Raw genomic sequence first — 19,109 nt, 5'->3', positions numbered from 1 at the left:
ATCAGAACATTCTTGATGTAACATCTCTGAAACGGCTATCTGGCTGTTCCATTCACTGCAATTAATCATTCTTCAGTTTTAAAAATGAACACCAAATTAACATCAGCCTTTATCAACAGCTGCCACCATGTGGTATCTGAAATACCACAGTTACTTCCTTTTTCAACAGATAGAAATATGGTGGCATCATCTGATCTGTTCCATGATGGTTTTATAGCATCTGTTCTTGCACGGCTTGCAAGAGATGGTATGGCTGACAAAGGGCTGTTCTGCACCCCTGCCCAGGCCCTGCTGATGCCAAAGACTGGGCAGCCTTTGCGATACTGTACCAAACACTGTGGCCACTGTACCAAACCAGTGCCCCATCACTTGTCCTTGGAGCTTGGAGACCAGACCTCAGTCCAGGACCACCTCAGGCTGCCAAGAGCAGTGCACGAAAAAAACTGTATTCTCAAATGGCTGATGTCAAGAACACATCTGCCAGACATAGACTTACCACAAGGCAGCGTCCTCTCTCTCCATGTCATGGGAAGCTGCCTGTTCTGTCACAGGGTAAGGGAGCAGGCATGGAGCTGCTGAGCCCTGTTCCTGCTCCCTGCCAGCTGGACCTCAGCCTGTCTGCTGGCTGGAATTACAGCATGGTGTGGAAAGAAAACTCCAGAGACATTCCACTATCCAAAGGGAAGGTGGAGTGTAAATTGTTACCCCAGATGGTTAAGAGAGTTGATCCTAAAATTAATGGTTTAATGCTTATGTTTTGGGGCAGAATGGGGACAAGACCTAGTTAGGTAATACTCTACCATTTGCTTATTTGAGCCCTACATATTTTTTTAGAACGTGTTAACTCCGACAGGTTAACCCTGCACCTCCCGCCTGGATTTCATTTACGTGCCCTTCAAAACAAGCTCAATATGTTATAATTAAGAATAGCTTTCTGCAGATAACACCGTGATCAGCAATCTGCTTTGTAAACATCTGGTGGTAATACAGGTACCTCTGAGATTGCTGGAGCTTTGTCTGATGAAAAGTGTGCTCCCACCGGAAAAAATCCATTGAACCCAGGATACTGTGGAACTGGCATATGACACTGTGAATAATGTGCATGGGCTTCTTCTTGAGGGTGCTTGTCTGTCCACTCTTGATCCTGTAGCTTTCCTCTGAGCTGAAATTGTAGTCCAGTCAGTGCCTGCAGCATTGCTTTATTTCTTCCCTTGCCACTATTAGCAGAGCTGAAAAAATCACTATAAAACACACACAAAATAGAAGCAGCAATTTAATTTCTTGAACAATGTACCTCTACTATTGAAAAAAAAAAATAAGAATCCTTAAATATAAATCCAAATTAATGTTATGGTTATAAGGCACCCATAAGGACACAATCTCTAACATACTGATGGAAAAAAAAAAAAAAAAAAGATGAGAAGAAACAGTTGGCATTCAGTTAACAATCATGTTTGGACGTTTGTGACTGACTTTGTTATTCCAAGGGAAGCCAGGTACCAGTCTCTTGGGATTAGGTACAAACGCAAGAAAAAAGTGGACATGTATGAATCTCAAAGGTGACTGCTGGGTTATTAAAACAGTCTGTTTTCTGTTCACCCACTCTTCCTCTCAGTGTGCAAGTACATTAAAATATGTCAAAAGGAAAGCCATTTTCTGCAGGAAAATAATTCAGCTGAAAGTCAAAATTTCCAGCTGGTGTACTGCCTTGGTGTGTGCAAGTGCGATAACAAAGTGACCCACACATCTCACTGGATGAAAGTTGGTATCCTCATTAAAGTAGAAACAAACACTTGAGAATAGGAACAACTGCCAGTTAAAAAAAAAAAAAAAAAAAAAAAAAAAGGAACACAATTGATATGAGAAGCCTTCATTTTTCCACATTCTGTTTCTTACTTGCTCTATAGCACTATAGCAGATAAGATAGATATTTAAGTAACCTCTCGAGAAGTAATGAAGGTAAAACCGATTCTGTATGCAGTAACCATTCCCATTTGCTGGAGGAATTGCGTTGCTAACAACCATCCACATTATCATTCTATGTTTAGAAGAAGAAATATTTTCACAGTCCAGTTTCCAAATAGCCACATACAACAGAATGGCTGGTTTGTGCAAAGAGTAACACTTTCAAAATTAATGGCTCTGAGGAAGAAAACTTTTTATATTAGAATTACCCATGGTAGAAAGGGTTTGTAGGATCAGCCTCCAACCCTTTAAACTAAAAGCACATTTATACCAGTGTATACTGTCTTTGTCCCCAGGAAATACAGTGAGGCTTGAACACCATCACTAATTCACTGCAGTGTGAGCATTTTTTGTAATATGAACAGCATGATACATGAGATCTCCTGTTCCTTGGCCTAGGCCCTGGAGACCAAACACTATCAGATAAACAGAAACCAAAACAGCCAGGCTCTTCTCGGTGACAACCAATGATAGGACAAGGGGTAATGGGTTCAAACTGGAACACAAGAGGTTCCACTTAAATTTGAGAAGAAACTTCTTCTCAGTGAGGGTAACAGAACACTGGAACAGGCTGCCCAGGGGGGTTGTGGAGTCTCCTTCTCTGGAGACATTCAAATCCCGCCTGGACACCTTCCTGTGTAACCTCACCTAAGTGTTCCCTGCTCCAACGGAGGGATTGCACTAGATGATCTTTTGAGGTCCCTTCCAATCCCTAACATTCTGTGATTTTGTGATTCTGTGAAGTGATACACCATGGTGTGGACTGCCTTTTTTTTAATGATGACCTGATTTTCTCTGAAAAGTAAGGGGAAAAAAAAAAAAAGAAAGAAGTTTTCCAAAATCTCTAATGACCACAACAAAGTATAGTACAATGAACTGTCTGAACCACAGAATCCCATCATGGGGGAGGTTGGAAAGGACCTCTGGGCATCATCTAATCCAACTGACCTGCTCAAAGCAGGATCAGCCACAGCACATTACTCAGGACCGTGTTGAGTTTAAAATATCTTAAAGGACAGAGATTCCACAACTTCCCCAGGCAACCTATTCCTGTGTTCGACCATGCTCACAGTAAAATGGGGGAACCGAAATTTCCTCCATTTCAGTTTGTGCCTTTTACCTTGTGGTCTGTCACTGGGCATCACTCGGAAGAACCTGGGTCCACCTATTTTACTCCCCATCAGATATTTATACATATGAAGAAGATCCTCCTGGGCCTTCTCTACACTGAACAATCCTGGCTCTCTCACTCTCTCCACATAACTCACATGCTTCAAATCTTTCAGCATCTTTGTGACCCTTTGCTGACTCCATCCAGCATGTCCATGTCTTTCTCATGCCAGGCAACCCTGAACTGGACCCAGCACTACAGTTGTAGTTTTCCCAGTGCTGAGGAAAAGCAAAAGATCACACCCTCAGCCTGCAGGTGATGCAATGCTGTTCCTGATGCACCCAAAGAGAGGCTGTTTTCCTTCTTTGTTGCACGACTGCGTTGCTGGCTAATGGTCCACCAGGAGCCCTAGGACCTTCTCTGCAAAGCTGCTTCCCAGATGGTCAGCAATAGGCTGCACTAGTGGGGGAAGTTATTCCTCCCCAAGTGCAGGACTTGGCATTTCCATTTGTTGAATTTCTTGAGATTCATGGCACCCCATTTCTACAGATTGCCTCTCTGAAGAGCAGCACAGTCATCTGGTATAGCAATCATTCCTCTTGATTCTCTATTGTCTGCAAACTTGTACTCTGACCCATCATCTAAGCTATTACTGAAGATTTTGAGAAATATTTGACACAGTATTGACCCCTGAGGGACACACTAGTTACTGGTCTCCACATAGTCTTTGTGATGTTGATCACAGCACTTGAAGCTCGGCAGTTCAATCAGTTTTCAATTTACTTCACCATATACGGTGTACTCAATAATTTGTTGATTTGTTTATGATGATACTATGGGACACAGTTTCAAAGGACTTATTAAAGTCAAGCAAGTTGTCAAAACAACTTCCTTCAGCCCTGAATTGGTCAAGCAGTTGGACTAGATGATCGTTCTAAGTCCCTTCCAACCAAGCTGTTCTGTTCTATTCTATTCTATTCTATTCTATTCTATTCTATTCTATTCTATTCTATTCTATTCTATTCTATTCTATTCTATTCTATTCTATTCTATTCTAGTCTAGTCTAGTCTAGTCTATTCTATTCTAGTCTATTCTATTCTATTCTATTCCAATAAAATGGAATTTATTAATTTAGCCAATGTTCCAATGTATATCAACAGGACCTTTTAAAATGTGTTTTATGTTTCCGACACTCCAAATTTCTTCTCGTTATGTAAATGCCTGTTTAGGGTCTTTTTAAAAATGCATTTTATGAAACTGTTAAACTATAATAGCCATTAAGTAGCTGTTATGAGCTAAGATGTCAATATGTATCCAATAACACAATAAACAATTTAAAACATTACATAGAACATTTTTGGTAGTGCCAGCAGCAGCAGAGAAGAAAGCCTTGTAGTTTTTTTTCCTTTTGATCAAGGCTTTTTCAATGGCTAATATGCACTAAATAGTGGATTACTGTAACTGAATAAAAACATAAGTTTTTAACACTCCAACATCCCCTCTTCTTTTTTTTCTCACAAAATAAACATCAGTTCTAAAACTTATTCCAGTAACATTGACCCTTGCGATTCTTCACAGAGCACTGCTTGGGTGTCCAGAATATATGTTAGGACAAGGATCAGGCTTTGTTCTTTCAGAGCACCTTCAACTGAGACTCTAATGTAAATACATGACAAAAACTGCCACATTACTTCTCACAGCAGCCTCTTCTAACAGATACAAGCAGGAAGGAAAGCTGAGAAACAATTCAGCTAACTCATCTGTGCTGATTCAGAAACAAAGAGCAGCAACTTGCTGTGTCTCCTAACTGCTAACGCTGCTCTTTAGCCACAAAGAGTAGATGGTTAGTCTTTGTACATGGCCTTTAATTCACAGGCCCTGGATTAATTACGTGCGCAGTCAGCTCCATACTACAGCTCAGCAAAACCAAAGTCTTCCCATGTTCCCAGAAGATCGCCTTATTCTTCTGTCTGAGCACCAGGCTGCCTCATCCATGGGCCTAGCTGGGCTTGCTTCCCAACTGTTCTGCAGTGTGAGCAGTTTCTCTTCCTTCCCTTGCTGGTCCTCTCTCCTGTTTTGGCCAAAGTACTCAAATATGAAATATGAACACTGACAAGAAGGCTGTAACTGCCCCTTACCGGTCACTGCAGTCTTATCATGCCTGTTTGCTGGTCACACTTGCGTGCTAAGAACCTAATCTTGCAGTCCTTTTGCAGACAAAACTCCCCATTGACTGGTATGTCTTTGTATTTAAAAAATTACTGGATATGCAGAGCAGCATTTCTGAACAAAGGACTTAAGACATTCTTCTTTTCATTTTCCCCTTCAAAAATGCCCTAAGGCAGTCATCTATTTCAGTCAATGGATAACTGTAAATGTTCAATCAAAAAAAATCTATTTTTGAGGAATAGAAACATAAAAGACATCTAAATCACCACAAATATTGTTTCTGTACACATAGAGGACTAGACTTTTTCACATTTCATTGACCTTTTTGTTAACTCTTTGCTTGCCAATTTCTTGCCTGGAGCAAGTTTGACAGCGAAGGAAAACACGTTTATTAAGGAATGCATATTTATGGTCCTCTAGTTATATGAGTGGGGGAGGAGAACAGTGACGTATACAAATGTTACATATAAAATCCATACAGAAATTTCAAGTGTATTTCCATTTATAAAAGTTTTGTTTGTCTCAGCAATTTTGCAATTAAAAAAGTAAAAAGTTAAACTAATATTTTGAAACTGAAATCCAACTTATGCTTTGAATAACAGCTTACAAATAGCTAAATAAGGTCAATCCTGCTTAATTTCTGCAGTCATTTAAAACACAGTTTGCCTCTTCCTATGCTGCTTTCTTCATAATTGATCAAGTAGCAGCACAAGAAAAACATGTAATATCTTTTTTATATTTTTTCTGTTAATAGTTTGAAGCTTTAAAAAATTTCTAGTCAGATCAACAAGTCAAAGAATTTCAAGGCAAATGAAAGAAATTTAAAAGCTGAGTTAAAATTAAAAGCATATATGAGTTATTTAAGAGTAAAAAAAAAAAAAAAAAAAAAACAAACCACCTCATAAGAATTTTGCATAAGGCTTATGTTTAAATGAAAGGTAAAGTTATACTGGTTTGGAAATATCCAGTGAGGTTATCCAAAGAACCTTGACTTTGATCTGCAGCAATGCCAAGCAATAAATGTATATTTACTTTTATAACACTTTAGTCTTTGTGGCTCCAGGAAAGAATAAATTGATTTTTAAAAATTCAATACAGTTTATGTAACTCAAAGTCTGTCTTTTTTTTTATTATTATTTTCAGTTTGAGTAAAACATAAGATACAGAACTTCTGAAAAAAAAAAATTTCTACATATTGCAAAAGGACATGGGGAAATGTGCAGGATGAGTTAGAACACTAACTAATGAAGCTAATGAACAAGTGGGCTTACTGGGAAATTGGAAGGATAATTCACCAAAATAGGATTTCAGCAGTGTGCAAAAAGTATATTGGTGCAATAAAAGACAAGAATGAGAACTGGTCATACAGCAACATTAAGCTATAAAGGGGGACACCCAGGAGATTTGGAATTACATATCCATATGCATCACATTATGACTCAGGCAAAAGCCTTGCTGTAGAACATTAACACCGGAGAATCACACCTAGAATAATCTAATGAGAAGTACATATTGAGCAGCCTATACCAGAAAGATGAATAAAGTGAGGGTAAATTAAATTAAAATAAACAGCAAACATTGATAAGGGATTTAGGACCTGAGTTATGAAGAAAGGTCGAAAGAATTACATGACAAATATAGAAGTTTTAACACAATGTATATGAAAAAATATAAACACCAAGAAAGAAACAATATTAAGTAGAGTATCATAACAATTCTTCACAAAGAATACAAAGCAACAGGGGTATATTGTCTCAAAGAAAGTGGTGTAATCCCTATCTTTTGATTCGTTTAAATTGAGACTTGGCAAAACATTAGTGAAGTTATTGTACAGTAGGTCATGATCCTGTATTGGCAGGGGATGGACAAAATGACCTAGTAGGTCTTTTCCCTCTCAGTCTTCTTTGATTCTAAAAAACTCTAAGTCAGATGTTTCCATCATTTGTCTACAAGATCAGCAGAGCTCAGAGCCACCACAGGGAGACCTGTAAGGGTGAATGTAAATGTACACTTGGCTAATAAAGTGTCAGAAGACCATAACAGTCAAGAAATTCTTTCTCTTTTATCGTTATAAATATATATGTATCTTCTTTTCAGGGTTCAATGTGAATGACGGCACAGAAAACTAAATTTTAAGACACTGAAAGACAAAATAAGTGTAGAGGTCACTACAGCAGAGGGATCAGGCTGGAGTTGCAGCAAAAGAAAATGTAGAGTCCCCTGCTGTCAACTTTTTAAAAATATAGGTCTCAAAGGCAAGTCAGTAGCAAGATCTCATATACAAACTTTTTTTCTTGATTACCATTCACACAGAAACAAGTTTTTGAAGAAAACCTCCTACCAAAAGCTTCATTACTGCCCATCTATACTGTTTCCAGTCTTTCTTTAACAATTGACAGTGTTAGAAAATAGAGAGAACTCTGGCTGCGTGAACAATAAACTCTCAATCAATCCAGAACTTGTACAGGGTTTGCTACTGCAGAGAGATCCCTACAAGAAAATGGGGCCTGATGGGATTCACCCAAGGGTGCTTAAAGAGCTGTCTGATGTCATAGCAAAACCACTCACTGTGATTTTTCAGTGCTCCTGGAAATCTGGAGATGTCCAAGTTGACTGGAAGCTGGTAAACGTTGTCCCAATCTACAAAGACAACAGGGATGACCCCGGCAACTACAGGCCTGTCAGCCTCACTTCTGCACCTGGCGAAATCATGGAGAAGATTATTCTGGGAGTTACTGAAAAACATCTGAATGACAACATGGTCATTGGTCTTCACAAAGTTGGTGAAGCATTTGGAGAGAAAGCCATATGAGGAGAGACTAAAGTCACTTGGTTTGTTCAGCCTAGAGACTGAGGGGAGACCTCATTGTGGTCTACAGTTTCCTCACAAGGGAAGGAAGAGGGACAGGCACCAATCTCTTCTCTCTGGAGACCAATGACAGAGCCCAAGGGAACAGCAGGAAGACGTGCTAAGGAAGGTTTAGGTTGGACATTTGGAAAAGGTTCTTCACCCAGAGGGTGGTGGAACACTGGAACAGGCTCCCCAGGGAGGTGTCACAGCCCTAAGCCTGACAATGTTCAAGAAGAGACTGGACAATCCCCTCAGACACATGGTGTGAACTGTGGGGTTGTCATATGCAGAGACAGGAGCTGGACTCAATGATCCTTGTGAGTCCTTTCCAACTCAGAACATTCTATGATTCTATGATTTGGGAAATACCTAGAACCAAAGAAAACTGTTTCACTTGAAGGTGTTCAGTAAAACCCAATACCCTTATGACAATTAGGTCATGTTATGAAGGCAGCAGGTGGTGAGACAGGATAGCAGCTAAATTTCACTGAGGGCTTCCTACCTCCACTCTACACCAGCAGTGTGTTGAAATGCATTGGGTGGCGGCCTAACAATATGTGCATGGGACAACTGAATATTATTGCCTACACCACCGTGAAGGCTGTGTGTCATGCTGACCTTCTGTAGAAGTGGCCAGCCTCAAGTACAAGTGTAAAAAGACATAGAGAAAGGGCAGCATCAGTAAGCTTTCAGCTGATGACCCACAAAAATGGCGCTGGCTGTGCATGTAGCCACCTTATCTTGCCTCTTTATGAAGCTGAGGAGAAAGCTCTCAGATTTGTTGCCGGCTTCATCTAAGGGAAAGATTAGTGTTAGTCCTTTCTTACATTGACTGCACTTGTGGATCTGATGCTCAGGCCAAACAAAGTGGTAGAGTTGTAAAAGGGAGAGACTGTCAGACACATACAATACCTGTAACAATTCAAGGAGATAGAGCTGATGAGTTTTTTGCTGAAAATGACCCTGCCTTACAAATCTCTTACATTTCTTTGAGGGAATCACTGAACATGTGGAAAAACTGAAGGCAGCTTGCACATTTCACTGAGACTTCTGAATGGTTTTTAGGAAGTTCCCTCATGAAAGATGGCTAAAGAGGACTATGGCACAGAATAAGGGAGCTCATCATCAGGATTAATATCAGGCTGATAAATAGGAAAAGAAAAATAGAGATAAGTTGTCAGTTTTCTCAATGAAGGCTGTTAGCAAAATCTAAGAGGTATCACTGGATGTTACAAATGTTCAGAAATAGTCTCTAGAAACTGTACAGAATAAAGTAACAAAATTTGCTCGTTATAAAAGGTAGTATAACTGAAAGGTCTCATGACATTGACTGGTCAGTTAAAAATGCTTGATGAAATTTGCTGTCAGCAAAAATTATGTGATCTACTTGGTGGATCACATTTCTACGTTTGTACTCTATTGGCAGAGGCTCTTATGGAACTAGTTGTTACCACTGGGGAAAGGATTTTAAAGCTAAAAACAACAGTTCTCTAAGATGTAAAATACAATGGTCATAGTAATCAAACCAGCAGGCACAATATTAGAAACAAACCACACAGAAAACAAGGTAATGTCATGGCTTAAATTCACAGTGTATCCATACCCCAAATATTGTATCATTCTCATCTATTTGTGTAGAAACACCGCAGAAACTGAAAGGTGATGAAAAGAACAGCAAAGGCGTTAGATGTAACTTATGTCTAAACTGTGTTACTTTTTGTCAGAGGATTACATAGCAAAAATTTTTATAGGTTTGAAAAGTCACTGGGTTAATTAACGGAAAACCACCAAGGGATATAAATTACAAATACACCGTATCTCTGGGTCAGAAGTGAACTGACCCATAGATTGCGTGACCTGAGATTCTTTTCCTGGAGGAGTAAGATTTGTTTCTGGAGATGTTCTTTGTCTCTTATCTAGGCTTATGCTCCTACCAGCTGCTGGAGACAGAATATTGAGCCAGAAAGATGCCTGGTGTGATCCACTATGGTCAATTATTCTATTCTTTTGAGGAAACAGAGAAGAGCATTTCTGGGGAGATGGGATTGTGTCCTGTGCAGTGTACATAATTAATAACTTCACCAACCAACTGTATAAGGTCCCACTGCACCAGAACAGTACTAGCCCTACAAAATATATTACTATATCCTAATAACTACATACAATCCTTCAGTCACCTAGTTGCCGTAAATGTCATCCAACTTTAATGTGACCACTAGCACAAGAAAATAATCTGGCTTCTCTTCCAGAATGAAATTTTTTTCAAACCCATAGATCCTTAGCAAGCCATGCAGCTCCCATGTTCTCTGTGCCACAAACAGAGAAGATAATTGGCTTAGACATAGCTTTCAAAGACCAGAAAATTTGTTGCACAGGAGTCACTGTAGCACAGAGAGATAAATGTGTTTCTTGACTTGTAGCATTAATGGTTAGAAACAAACAGTGAACATATCAGAAGACTAATGGGCGTTGAAGTTCAAGAGCTCACCTTGAAAATATCCAAAATCATTTTATTTTAGGGGATTCAGTAAGGGTGGGTTTATACTGAGGATAAGGGGGTCCATCCTCACTAGAACTTAATAACCTTATTGATATCTTTCTTTGTCCTTCTGTCATAGCTACTCCATGTCACTATTAATGACACGCAATAGCAGCATAACCCAAAAGAAATAGCATATAAAGAAGAGTTAACATGAAAAAATGAAGGCAGATCATAAAAAGTTATAGCATGTTACAATACATAGCAGGTTTTCATAGATTATTATTTAAAAAAAAAAAAAAAAAAACTAAAATGTGAGGTTTTACTGGCTAATCCCAACCTTGCAGAGACAAAACTGTGGCAGCTTGGGTTGAGCATGGAGAGGAGTACATAGTATAACATCACAAAGCCTTTTGCAAGGTGTCATTTTTTCCATTTTCCAGGGTACAACAATCAGATATTCTCACCTTATTAGCACTATCATAATAAGGAATAGTCTTAACCCATTTGTATTGTAGGATATTGTTCTCTTTGACTTTTGGTGTGTTTTGAATGAGCACATGCACACTCATGTAAATACGTGCACAGTTTCTGCCCAAGCTAAAATGCATTGGAGCTACCACTGGTTTACAATATTAACAACATTTATTAGCTAACATAATGTTGTGATGTAATTCCAAGGAGAATGTTTCCATAACAGAAGTCCCACTGCCTTTCAGTAGGGACATGTGCTCCCCAGTCAGCAAGGGGGTTTGAAAATTCCACATCAGTGCCTCTTCTTCCCTTCAGCATCAATGGCAGATTCAGGATTACAGGATAGAAAATCCCAATAATTTATTCAAAGGAATATTTTCTTAGATTGTTTGTCCCAGAGTCTGGTTTCATTTGTTTGTTTAAATCAAAGATCATTTAATCTCTTAGCCTGAAATACATCTTAAAGTGTAAACATTCTCTTTTTTAACTTATTTTCTCTATTTTCTTCGGTTATACATCTCCATATATGGTGCTTTTTGCAAAAATTTCATTAATCACTTCTTGATATCTTACAGACCAGCAACAATCCACAGTTCATAACTGAGAAACATTGTCCTACAGCACTCAAAGTGTAAATGAAGACAGCACATGTTCAACTAGTGTATTAGAATACTGATTATTACTATCAATTTTGTTAATGAAAGCGTTAGGGCCTCTGAAGATTATGTATAGCCATCTCTTTAAAAATATTATAGTTTTGTAAATGATCAGTCTGTATATTGACATTGAATGTGTAATTTGATTTGAAAAGTTTATTTTCAGCTTAGGAAGAATCTGTTTACATGCTGAGATTTAGGTTTCCAGCCCACAGAGCCAAAGTCAAAAGATCTGGTAATTACCAGTGCAATGGAAACTTTTCTGTGTGAGGGCTGCTGGGGGGGGAAAGATGATCCCATTTGTTGGGCAGTTTAGTCTCTTCAGGGGCTCTTCGGGGCTATATTAATGAAGCAAATTTTACCATCAGTCTAGGGTCCAGAGATGAATGATGTAGCTCCTCAATTTAGTTTAGTTTATTATTTTCTTCCATTCACATAACTCAGTTATGTTTGAAAACATAAGAGCTTGTGCATTAATAATTCAGCCTAAAGAGATATATGCTTAAAGAACTGTGTAACTCTATAAAATAAACTAATGCTCTCCACCACCAACAATAAAGAAATAAACACACAATCCTTTGATCAATACACTTGATATTGTCAAGACAAGAGTGTCCTGTCCCACCCAAACAGATGGAAGAAGCAACCTCTGTTTCTTGATTTGTGGCACGACCTCATGAAGTCCCTGATACAGTGAAGCAGCAAGGGTAGTTGACATTAAATGCCTGGGCCATTATATGTCCTAGAGATGGTGAGGAAGTCTCCATGTAGCCCTCTTCATATTTGTTCCCAGAGCTTATCTCTCAAGATAGTCCACCTTTGCTGACAGTCTGCATGAATCCTGATCAAAACGAGGTGTATTGCCAGAAACTCTGATTTTGGATCCCTCCAGGGGCTGCTTCACTGCCCAAGCTAACCATGTACAATCTGCCCAGCCCTCCCACAGCCAATGGACACCTCAGCACTGCAAGTAGAGTGACCCACCAACACAGAAGCAGCTCATTAAGATCAAAGGTGTAATATGTGGTACCCTCTAGAGTTCTCACTTCCACTCAGAAGCAGTCACCCCTATATTGGTGTGGCTGTCTCAGCACCATGGGGACAGGGACAGGCTGCTTCCTTAGCCAAACTGGGTCTCTGGCAGTCCCTTGGGTGTCCCTTCAGTACTGGCCTTAGGACCTCCTAGACAATATAGTGCAATGCTCTCCATGACGTGTTAGAACAAAGAACTTTCAGATGAATGAAGAACAAATTCAAGTTTCATTGGACTCTCTAATGAAAATACACTGTATCCAGTAGAGTACAAACTCAGGTTAGATAAGTTTGACAGTCTCTCCTTATCCAAAGTATATTTAAAACAGTGTTACGAATCCATTGAGTTCAATAACTGTACAAAAAAACCCATGCTATTTAATGATTTTTTTTTTTTTTCAATCATAGTTTGCTTTTAAGCTTCCCAACTCTTCAGATAAAAGTTCAAAAGCTCAAAAGCTTTTTTGGATGAGAGAATGTGTGAGATACTGTCCTTTTTACATAACTTGAGGGAGGGAGGCATCAAGGAAAAGAGAAAAGAGCATAATACTAACAAATACACCTTCATCGTATGTGTGGTCACAATACTTGTTAGGAGCTGCATTTCTGATGAATACACATGATTGTGTTTTTACACCAAGTACTAAACTTTTTAATGCCAAATATTGAGGAGGGAAAGGAAAAAGCAGTAACACATTCAATAAGCAGGGATATGCAGTTGATAAAAGCTGCCAATGACATAAATAATTACATCATAACGTCCCAAAGAGCCTTTGCATTCTAACACATTAAGAGTGATCTTCATATAGGAAAAAATGACAGCTCATCGTACTCTGAACCACGGGCTAACTTGGCAGCGGCCAACCACAAAAATCAAGAGCAAGGCAGAATCCTGTCATTCTTACATTTTTGCTGAGGAATCTGTAACAAGGTATGCAGCAGACTTGCTACCAGAAGCACAGTTGCTTCATATTAAGTAAGATGAAGAGCACAAAAATTCCTCCAGCAGACAGCCTTGACTACGCAGCGTGAATACCTGCTGGCCAGTTTTAAGTTCCTGATGTTTCCAAACTTTTCAATAGCTGACTTTCCTGTCTCTGAGCTCTTCTCCATCTCCCTCTCTCTGTACAAAGGGGAGTCTTGGAAAGGAAGCTGAAGCCTCTCTTTGATGCTGTTTTTGTGACCTCTGGCAGGCAAAGGAGCAGCTACACAAAAATTGTACTTTAGTCTCTGCAACTATAGGCTGGAACGATGCTCAAAGGGACACAAGAGTTTTGTTGCTGTAGTTTAACAAACCCCAGGATATGATGTGCAATCTAGAACTGTTTAATGTAATCATCTGGGATTTTTTATTTTTTTTATTATTATGGGGGGGGTTGCATATATGAGAGCTTTCTGATCTTCAATAGCCTTCTGGACAAAAGTAAAGCACAATTTCCACCTCATAGTAGCACAACTACTTTTCAAATAGAGAGCTATAAAAGATTATAACATTGGCCTTATGTATTTTTTTCCATAACCTTGCTCTCAGAAATGATGGCGCTATTTCTACAGAAATTTTCACATGCACAGAGAAATTTGCCTGTCCACAGATGAGAACATTTCAACACAAACAGTTAATAGTTCATAAAGAATCATGTGGTTAAAATTTTAGACAATCTAAACAATAGGTGCTTCTATCAGGTTTACCAGAGTACACAGTTCTTATTAAATAACATTAAATGCAACCCAAGTATTTCGTCCTGCATGTTTCAGGATAATTTTTATTCTAACGCATCAGCTTCAGGCATTGAGCATAACATTGTTCTCTAGGGGTGCGCTATCCTGACAAATATTTGTGACTATTTGCTTCCTTGCCCGAGATCTCTTTTCCCTCATGATAGGTTCTGGTATGACAAGGCAGGTGGATGGATAGACTCGGTGCTGAGTTATGTTATGGAGTAAATGCTAATATATACTTCCTGCATTCACAGCTCACTTCTCAGGACACTTGATCTCTCATAATTCTACTCTGATCTACAGTGTTGTAGAAATGATGTCTGTAGTTTTGCAGCTTCCTTGCTAGAAAGTTACAACATCTGCAAAAACTGTTCAAACTTTAACCTGGATAAGATTATAAATATCATTTTGTGAATGCAGCTTTAGAGGAACAAAAACCTGATGTTTTTACCCTCCTCTTTTCACACATGCTTCATTTTTGTCTTCTCAACCCTGAAGAGTCATGTCATGTGAATAGAAAAGCATGTCCCCAGATAGCTGAAAAGACTTAGGTGTGGTGGACACTATACACAGTTTCTCATTACTCATATTCAAAGCTTAGAGAGTGAACAAGGGTTTACATGCAGTGCACACATCCCAATTTTAAAACTAAGATATGTATCTGCAAGTCTGAGAAAAAGAGAAACAGAAAAATGTCTGAAACTTTTATTTAATATAGGTAGGACAAGTGTGCTACAGTATATTGGAAAGAAATATAAGCACATGCTACCTAACTTCTCATTCTGGGTGGTGTTGATATGGTATGTGCATGGCACCAGGTAGAACTTCTCCCTCAACTCACCAGTAATCAGCCATGGAGTGATACTCAAAAGTGCTATAGAAAGGAGGATAAAAGCTTCTGTCTACCCATAGTTAAAACCATTTAAATGAGTCCCAGAACCAGGGTTTTAAATGTAGTGATGAGACTTTAGTAAATGTCACCACCAAGGAATAGTTACTAAGTTTAAGCTACCAGTTTGACTATGAAAATGGTAGCATCAGGCTAATAACATCAGTTATGAGGATCTTGTACATTCTTTATATGTCTCACTCTTTGCCTGCCCTCTAGGTCTGTCCTCTCTTATTATTCTTCCCAAGTAATATTCTTTCTGTGCTGGACTGATGATGATAACAGGCCAATACCTTTTACTCAGAGAGTTTCCTTCTTGTTCTTCTTTTGGGATATACTTTATTTTCTCATGACTGCCACAAAATGGAAGTTGGGCCTCCTAAATTACTGGCTCTTACGACAGACTCTAAGGCCATTTACCCTCACATATCAGGGCCCCTTCAAGTACTGTGCTGCCCTTGCCCCACTGCACTTTGACTGTCTATTAGGTTGCTTCTGTTAGATTTCTGAATTATTTTCTCCTTTTTCACCTTTCAGTCTTTGAGCATGAACCTGCAGAGTCGCATGGGAGGAATGTGCAGAGGGTCCCGAAGACGAGCAGAATTACTCGCAAGAGAAGACTAAATTCCATCCAATTGCTCTCTGCTGACAGAAGTAAAGATCAGCACACCTGTCTTGGCACTCTAGAAACCTTGGACCTAATTAAGTGATTGATTACATGTACACTGTTGTACTATAAATAAATATCAAGGTTTAAATATATGTATGTAAAAATTAACATCAGTAGAAGAAACACCTGACACCGAGGTCTCAAGTTTTATTCTGCATTAATTACATCTTCTATCTTTTACAGAATGTTATGACTTAGGATCCCCTTTGTTCACCTGTCTCACAGTACACATGACTACATGGTTCTTTATGGAAACATATTTTAGAAATGGTCTCTCTTATTTTTGTACAAAGCACTGACTTTTAAGAGGGTTGTATGTACATCCTCAAAGCCAAGGTATGGTTTACGGGTGAATTATGTAACTGTATGATTTATGGGTATGTGAAACAACCTGTGACTCATAGCAGCTTTTTACAAAGCCGTATGCAATAGGTTAGGAAGTAAGAAACCCCCATGGAAGTATTTTCTTGCAAAAGTAGAATCCAACCAATTCATCTGGAGTTTGGTTAGTGTATAGGGCTCAGCATTCCTATTCCTGATAAAATCACCGTGTAATCTGTGGTGATTGCAATGAAACTCAATCTTAGGTTCGTGCTTCATCCAAACAATAACTCAGCAATGCATAATGTCTCCAAGCTCCCTATAGTAATACCAGGTCATTCTTACAACCATTTGCTAAATCATTTCCATAGCAATGCACAGCAGCTAGACCGTCCTTCTGTATGTCTCACATTCATAAAATACCTTTCACAAGTCTTGACAAGATCATAAAGCATGCATGGCAAGGTAACTCAGCAGGCTGTTTTACAGAGTGCTCAATAATATACATAGATGTATACATCTGCTTGCTAAGCGCTGCTCAATAGTAATTCACGGGAATGGTCCTTTTCCACTGAATTGAAATTTTAAGAGACAATCCAACAAGATATGGGGTATACTGGATTTAATCCAGCAATATTAAATCGCATATTCAATTACTTTGGTACCAACAGACATTTTGTTTAGTACCAGTAGATATTTAGAGTGCCATCTTTATAGAAAGTGCTGCGTTTAAAATACTGCATTCTTCAACGGAAACTTCCCAGTAAAATTTTGCTGTATTATGGGGGTTGCCCTTTCATTTTCAAGACCTGCTGTAATACTTTGCCCAAAATGACATGTGTCTATTCCAAAAATATTGCAGATGTTAGCTTATTTAAAAAAAAAAAAAAAAAAAAAAAAAAAAAAAAAAAAAATTCACACAGAAAACCAAAACTGGGAAAAAAGAGGCTGCAAAAATAATTTTGATATAACTATCAATTATTTTTCTGTACAACTGATATTTGATAAAATTTCAAAAGGGTTATATAAAGATTTGAATTTTACAAAATATTTCTAAAGAAGATGCCTATGTAAGTACATCTTAAGTCACTTGTTAAATGAAAAAATATGAAATATTTTTGAAGACAGTCTTAAATAAAACTACAGTTCATACATTTTCATTAAAAAGATAAAATATAAGCATGAAAACCATCAACTTATTAATGGATAGCAAATTGCTAATAGTAGTACAAATAAATGCTCAACTAATAATATTAGTTATACACATATACCATAAAGTTTATACAATCTTACAGATGTTTTAGTTTATGTATCATTCTATTTTGAGGATATCTGTTTGCTGTTTAATAAAGAACATCACTTCATATTGATGAAAAAAAAATAAAATAATACTTGTGGATGTTGTTATGGGTTTGGTTTGTTTTCTTTACCGAAAAAGATTTTAACAGAAGACTGGCAGTTTAAACTCTGATTACAGTAAACACACACATTGTTTGTTTGATTGTTTGTTTGTTTGTTTTCCTAGATTACACTAATTTATTTTAGGATTCTCTGTAATTGTGGGGTTTTCTCAAAGCTTACAGCTATATTTATCAAGTAGCAGCTTTTAAATTCGTTTAGATCGGTAGAAATCTGTTGCACTCAACAAAGTTCTTAATTGGATTTAATTGCATTTAATTCAGGAACATTGTGTAGTGCCTTGTTTTATGACGGTTACATAAAAGTTTCCAAGTTTTGCCCACATTTGCTATCAAAGGACCCTACAACATTTTTGCATTAGATGGAGAATCATTGATACTCTAATTATAAAAGCATACTTACTAGTAAAACTGCTCCAGGATTTCTACATCACAGCTTATCCATTGAATCAAAGATTCTTTTCTCCTATCATGTTGATTCGCAAAACTTACACTTGTCATTACTGCCTGTAGATGTAGTTTGGGATAATTGAAAGCAAAACTCAGAATTTTAGAATCTCCTTTTCCTTCCTCTCTCTTTTTTAACTTTTACTTTTCAATGCTTTGCTTACAGTCCTGTAACAAATACTGCTACCATGCTGGCTAAAAACTCTATGCATAACAGCTAATTGGCTTTCTAAGACATCTTCTTTCAGCAAGCAATGGTCATTGAATAGAATACAGTGGTATAAATGGAAAGGGGGAGTGGGGGGGGAATAACGGGCACTAGAATGACAATACAAGAATAGGAGAAATCTCACTTTAACCCAGACTCCCAGGACCTAATCACTGACAGAAGAATTTGGTAAATCAAGGAAAAAGACATCAATCCATTCAAACAGGATTAAAGGTTTAAACTGAAAACCAACAAACTTGTTAACCTTTGTGGGAAAAAATTTCATTGGAATTTTTTTTTAGAGGCCAAACAAACAACTAAAATATTTCCAAATGTCTGTTTAGTACCTCATGTGAAAGAGAAGAAAACTATACCACAGAAAATAAAATCAGTGTAAATGTTTACATGAACTTATTAACAGAAGAATGTGGCAGGGTGCAATGACCTGGTAATCATTAATATTTGAAGTCGTAAAATTAATGGCATAAATATAAATATTTATTACTAAATACATTTGTTAATGAGAGCATGATTTGTTAACAAATACATGCATGTTTCTTCTTTAGACTTTCAATTCAGGTTAGAATTACATACTTCAGATGATGGACAGTTGCCAGCGCTCTTTACACTTGAAAAAAAGCTTAGTGAAACCACTATGACAGATATTTCCTTTCTGATTACAGAAGAGAGGTGCCAAAT

General features: G+C 38.0%; 1 protein-coding gene across 2 annotated transcripts in view; it reads right to left on the bottom strand.

The window, feature by feature from the left end:
- Positions 1–19,109, bottom strand: part of TFEC (transcription factor EC) — a 135,951-nt gene that overhangs the window by 91,549 nt on the left and 25,293 nt on the right. For both annotated transcript variants that reach the window (XM_082043530.1, XM_082043531.1), the window contains exon 2: positions 995–1,241. In XM_082043530.1, the coding sequence (XP_081899656.1) occupies positions 995–1,195 (201 nt within the window). In that variant the 5' untranslated portion in view covers positions 1,196–1,241. The remainder of the gene's footprint in view (positions 1–994; positions 1,242–19,109) is intronic.

The sequence above is a fragment of the Streptopelia decaocto genome (genome assembly GCF_964273445.1).
Source record: "Streptopelia decaocto genome assembly, chromosome: 1".
Lineage (NCBI taxonomy): Eukaryota > Metazoa > Chordata > Aves > Columbiformes > Columbidae > Streptopelia > Streptopelia decaocto.
This window is presented reverse-complemented; position numbering and strand designations above follow the sequence as displayed.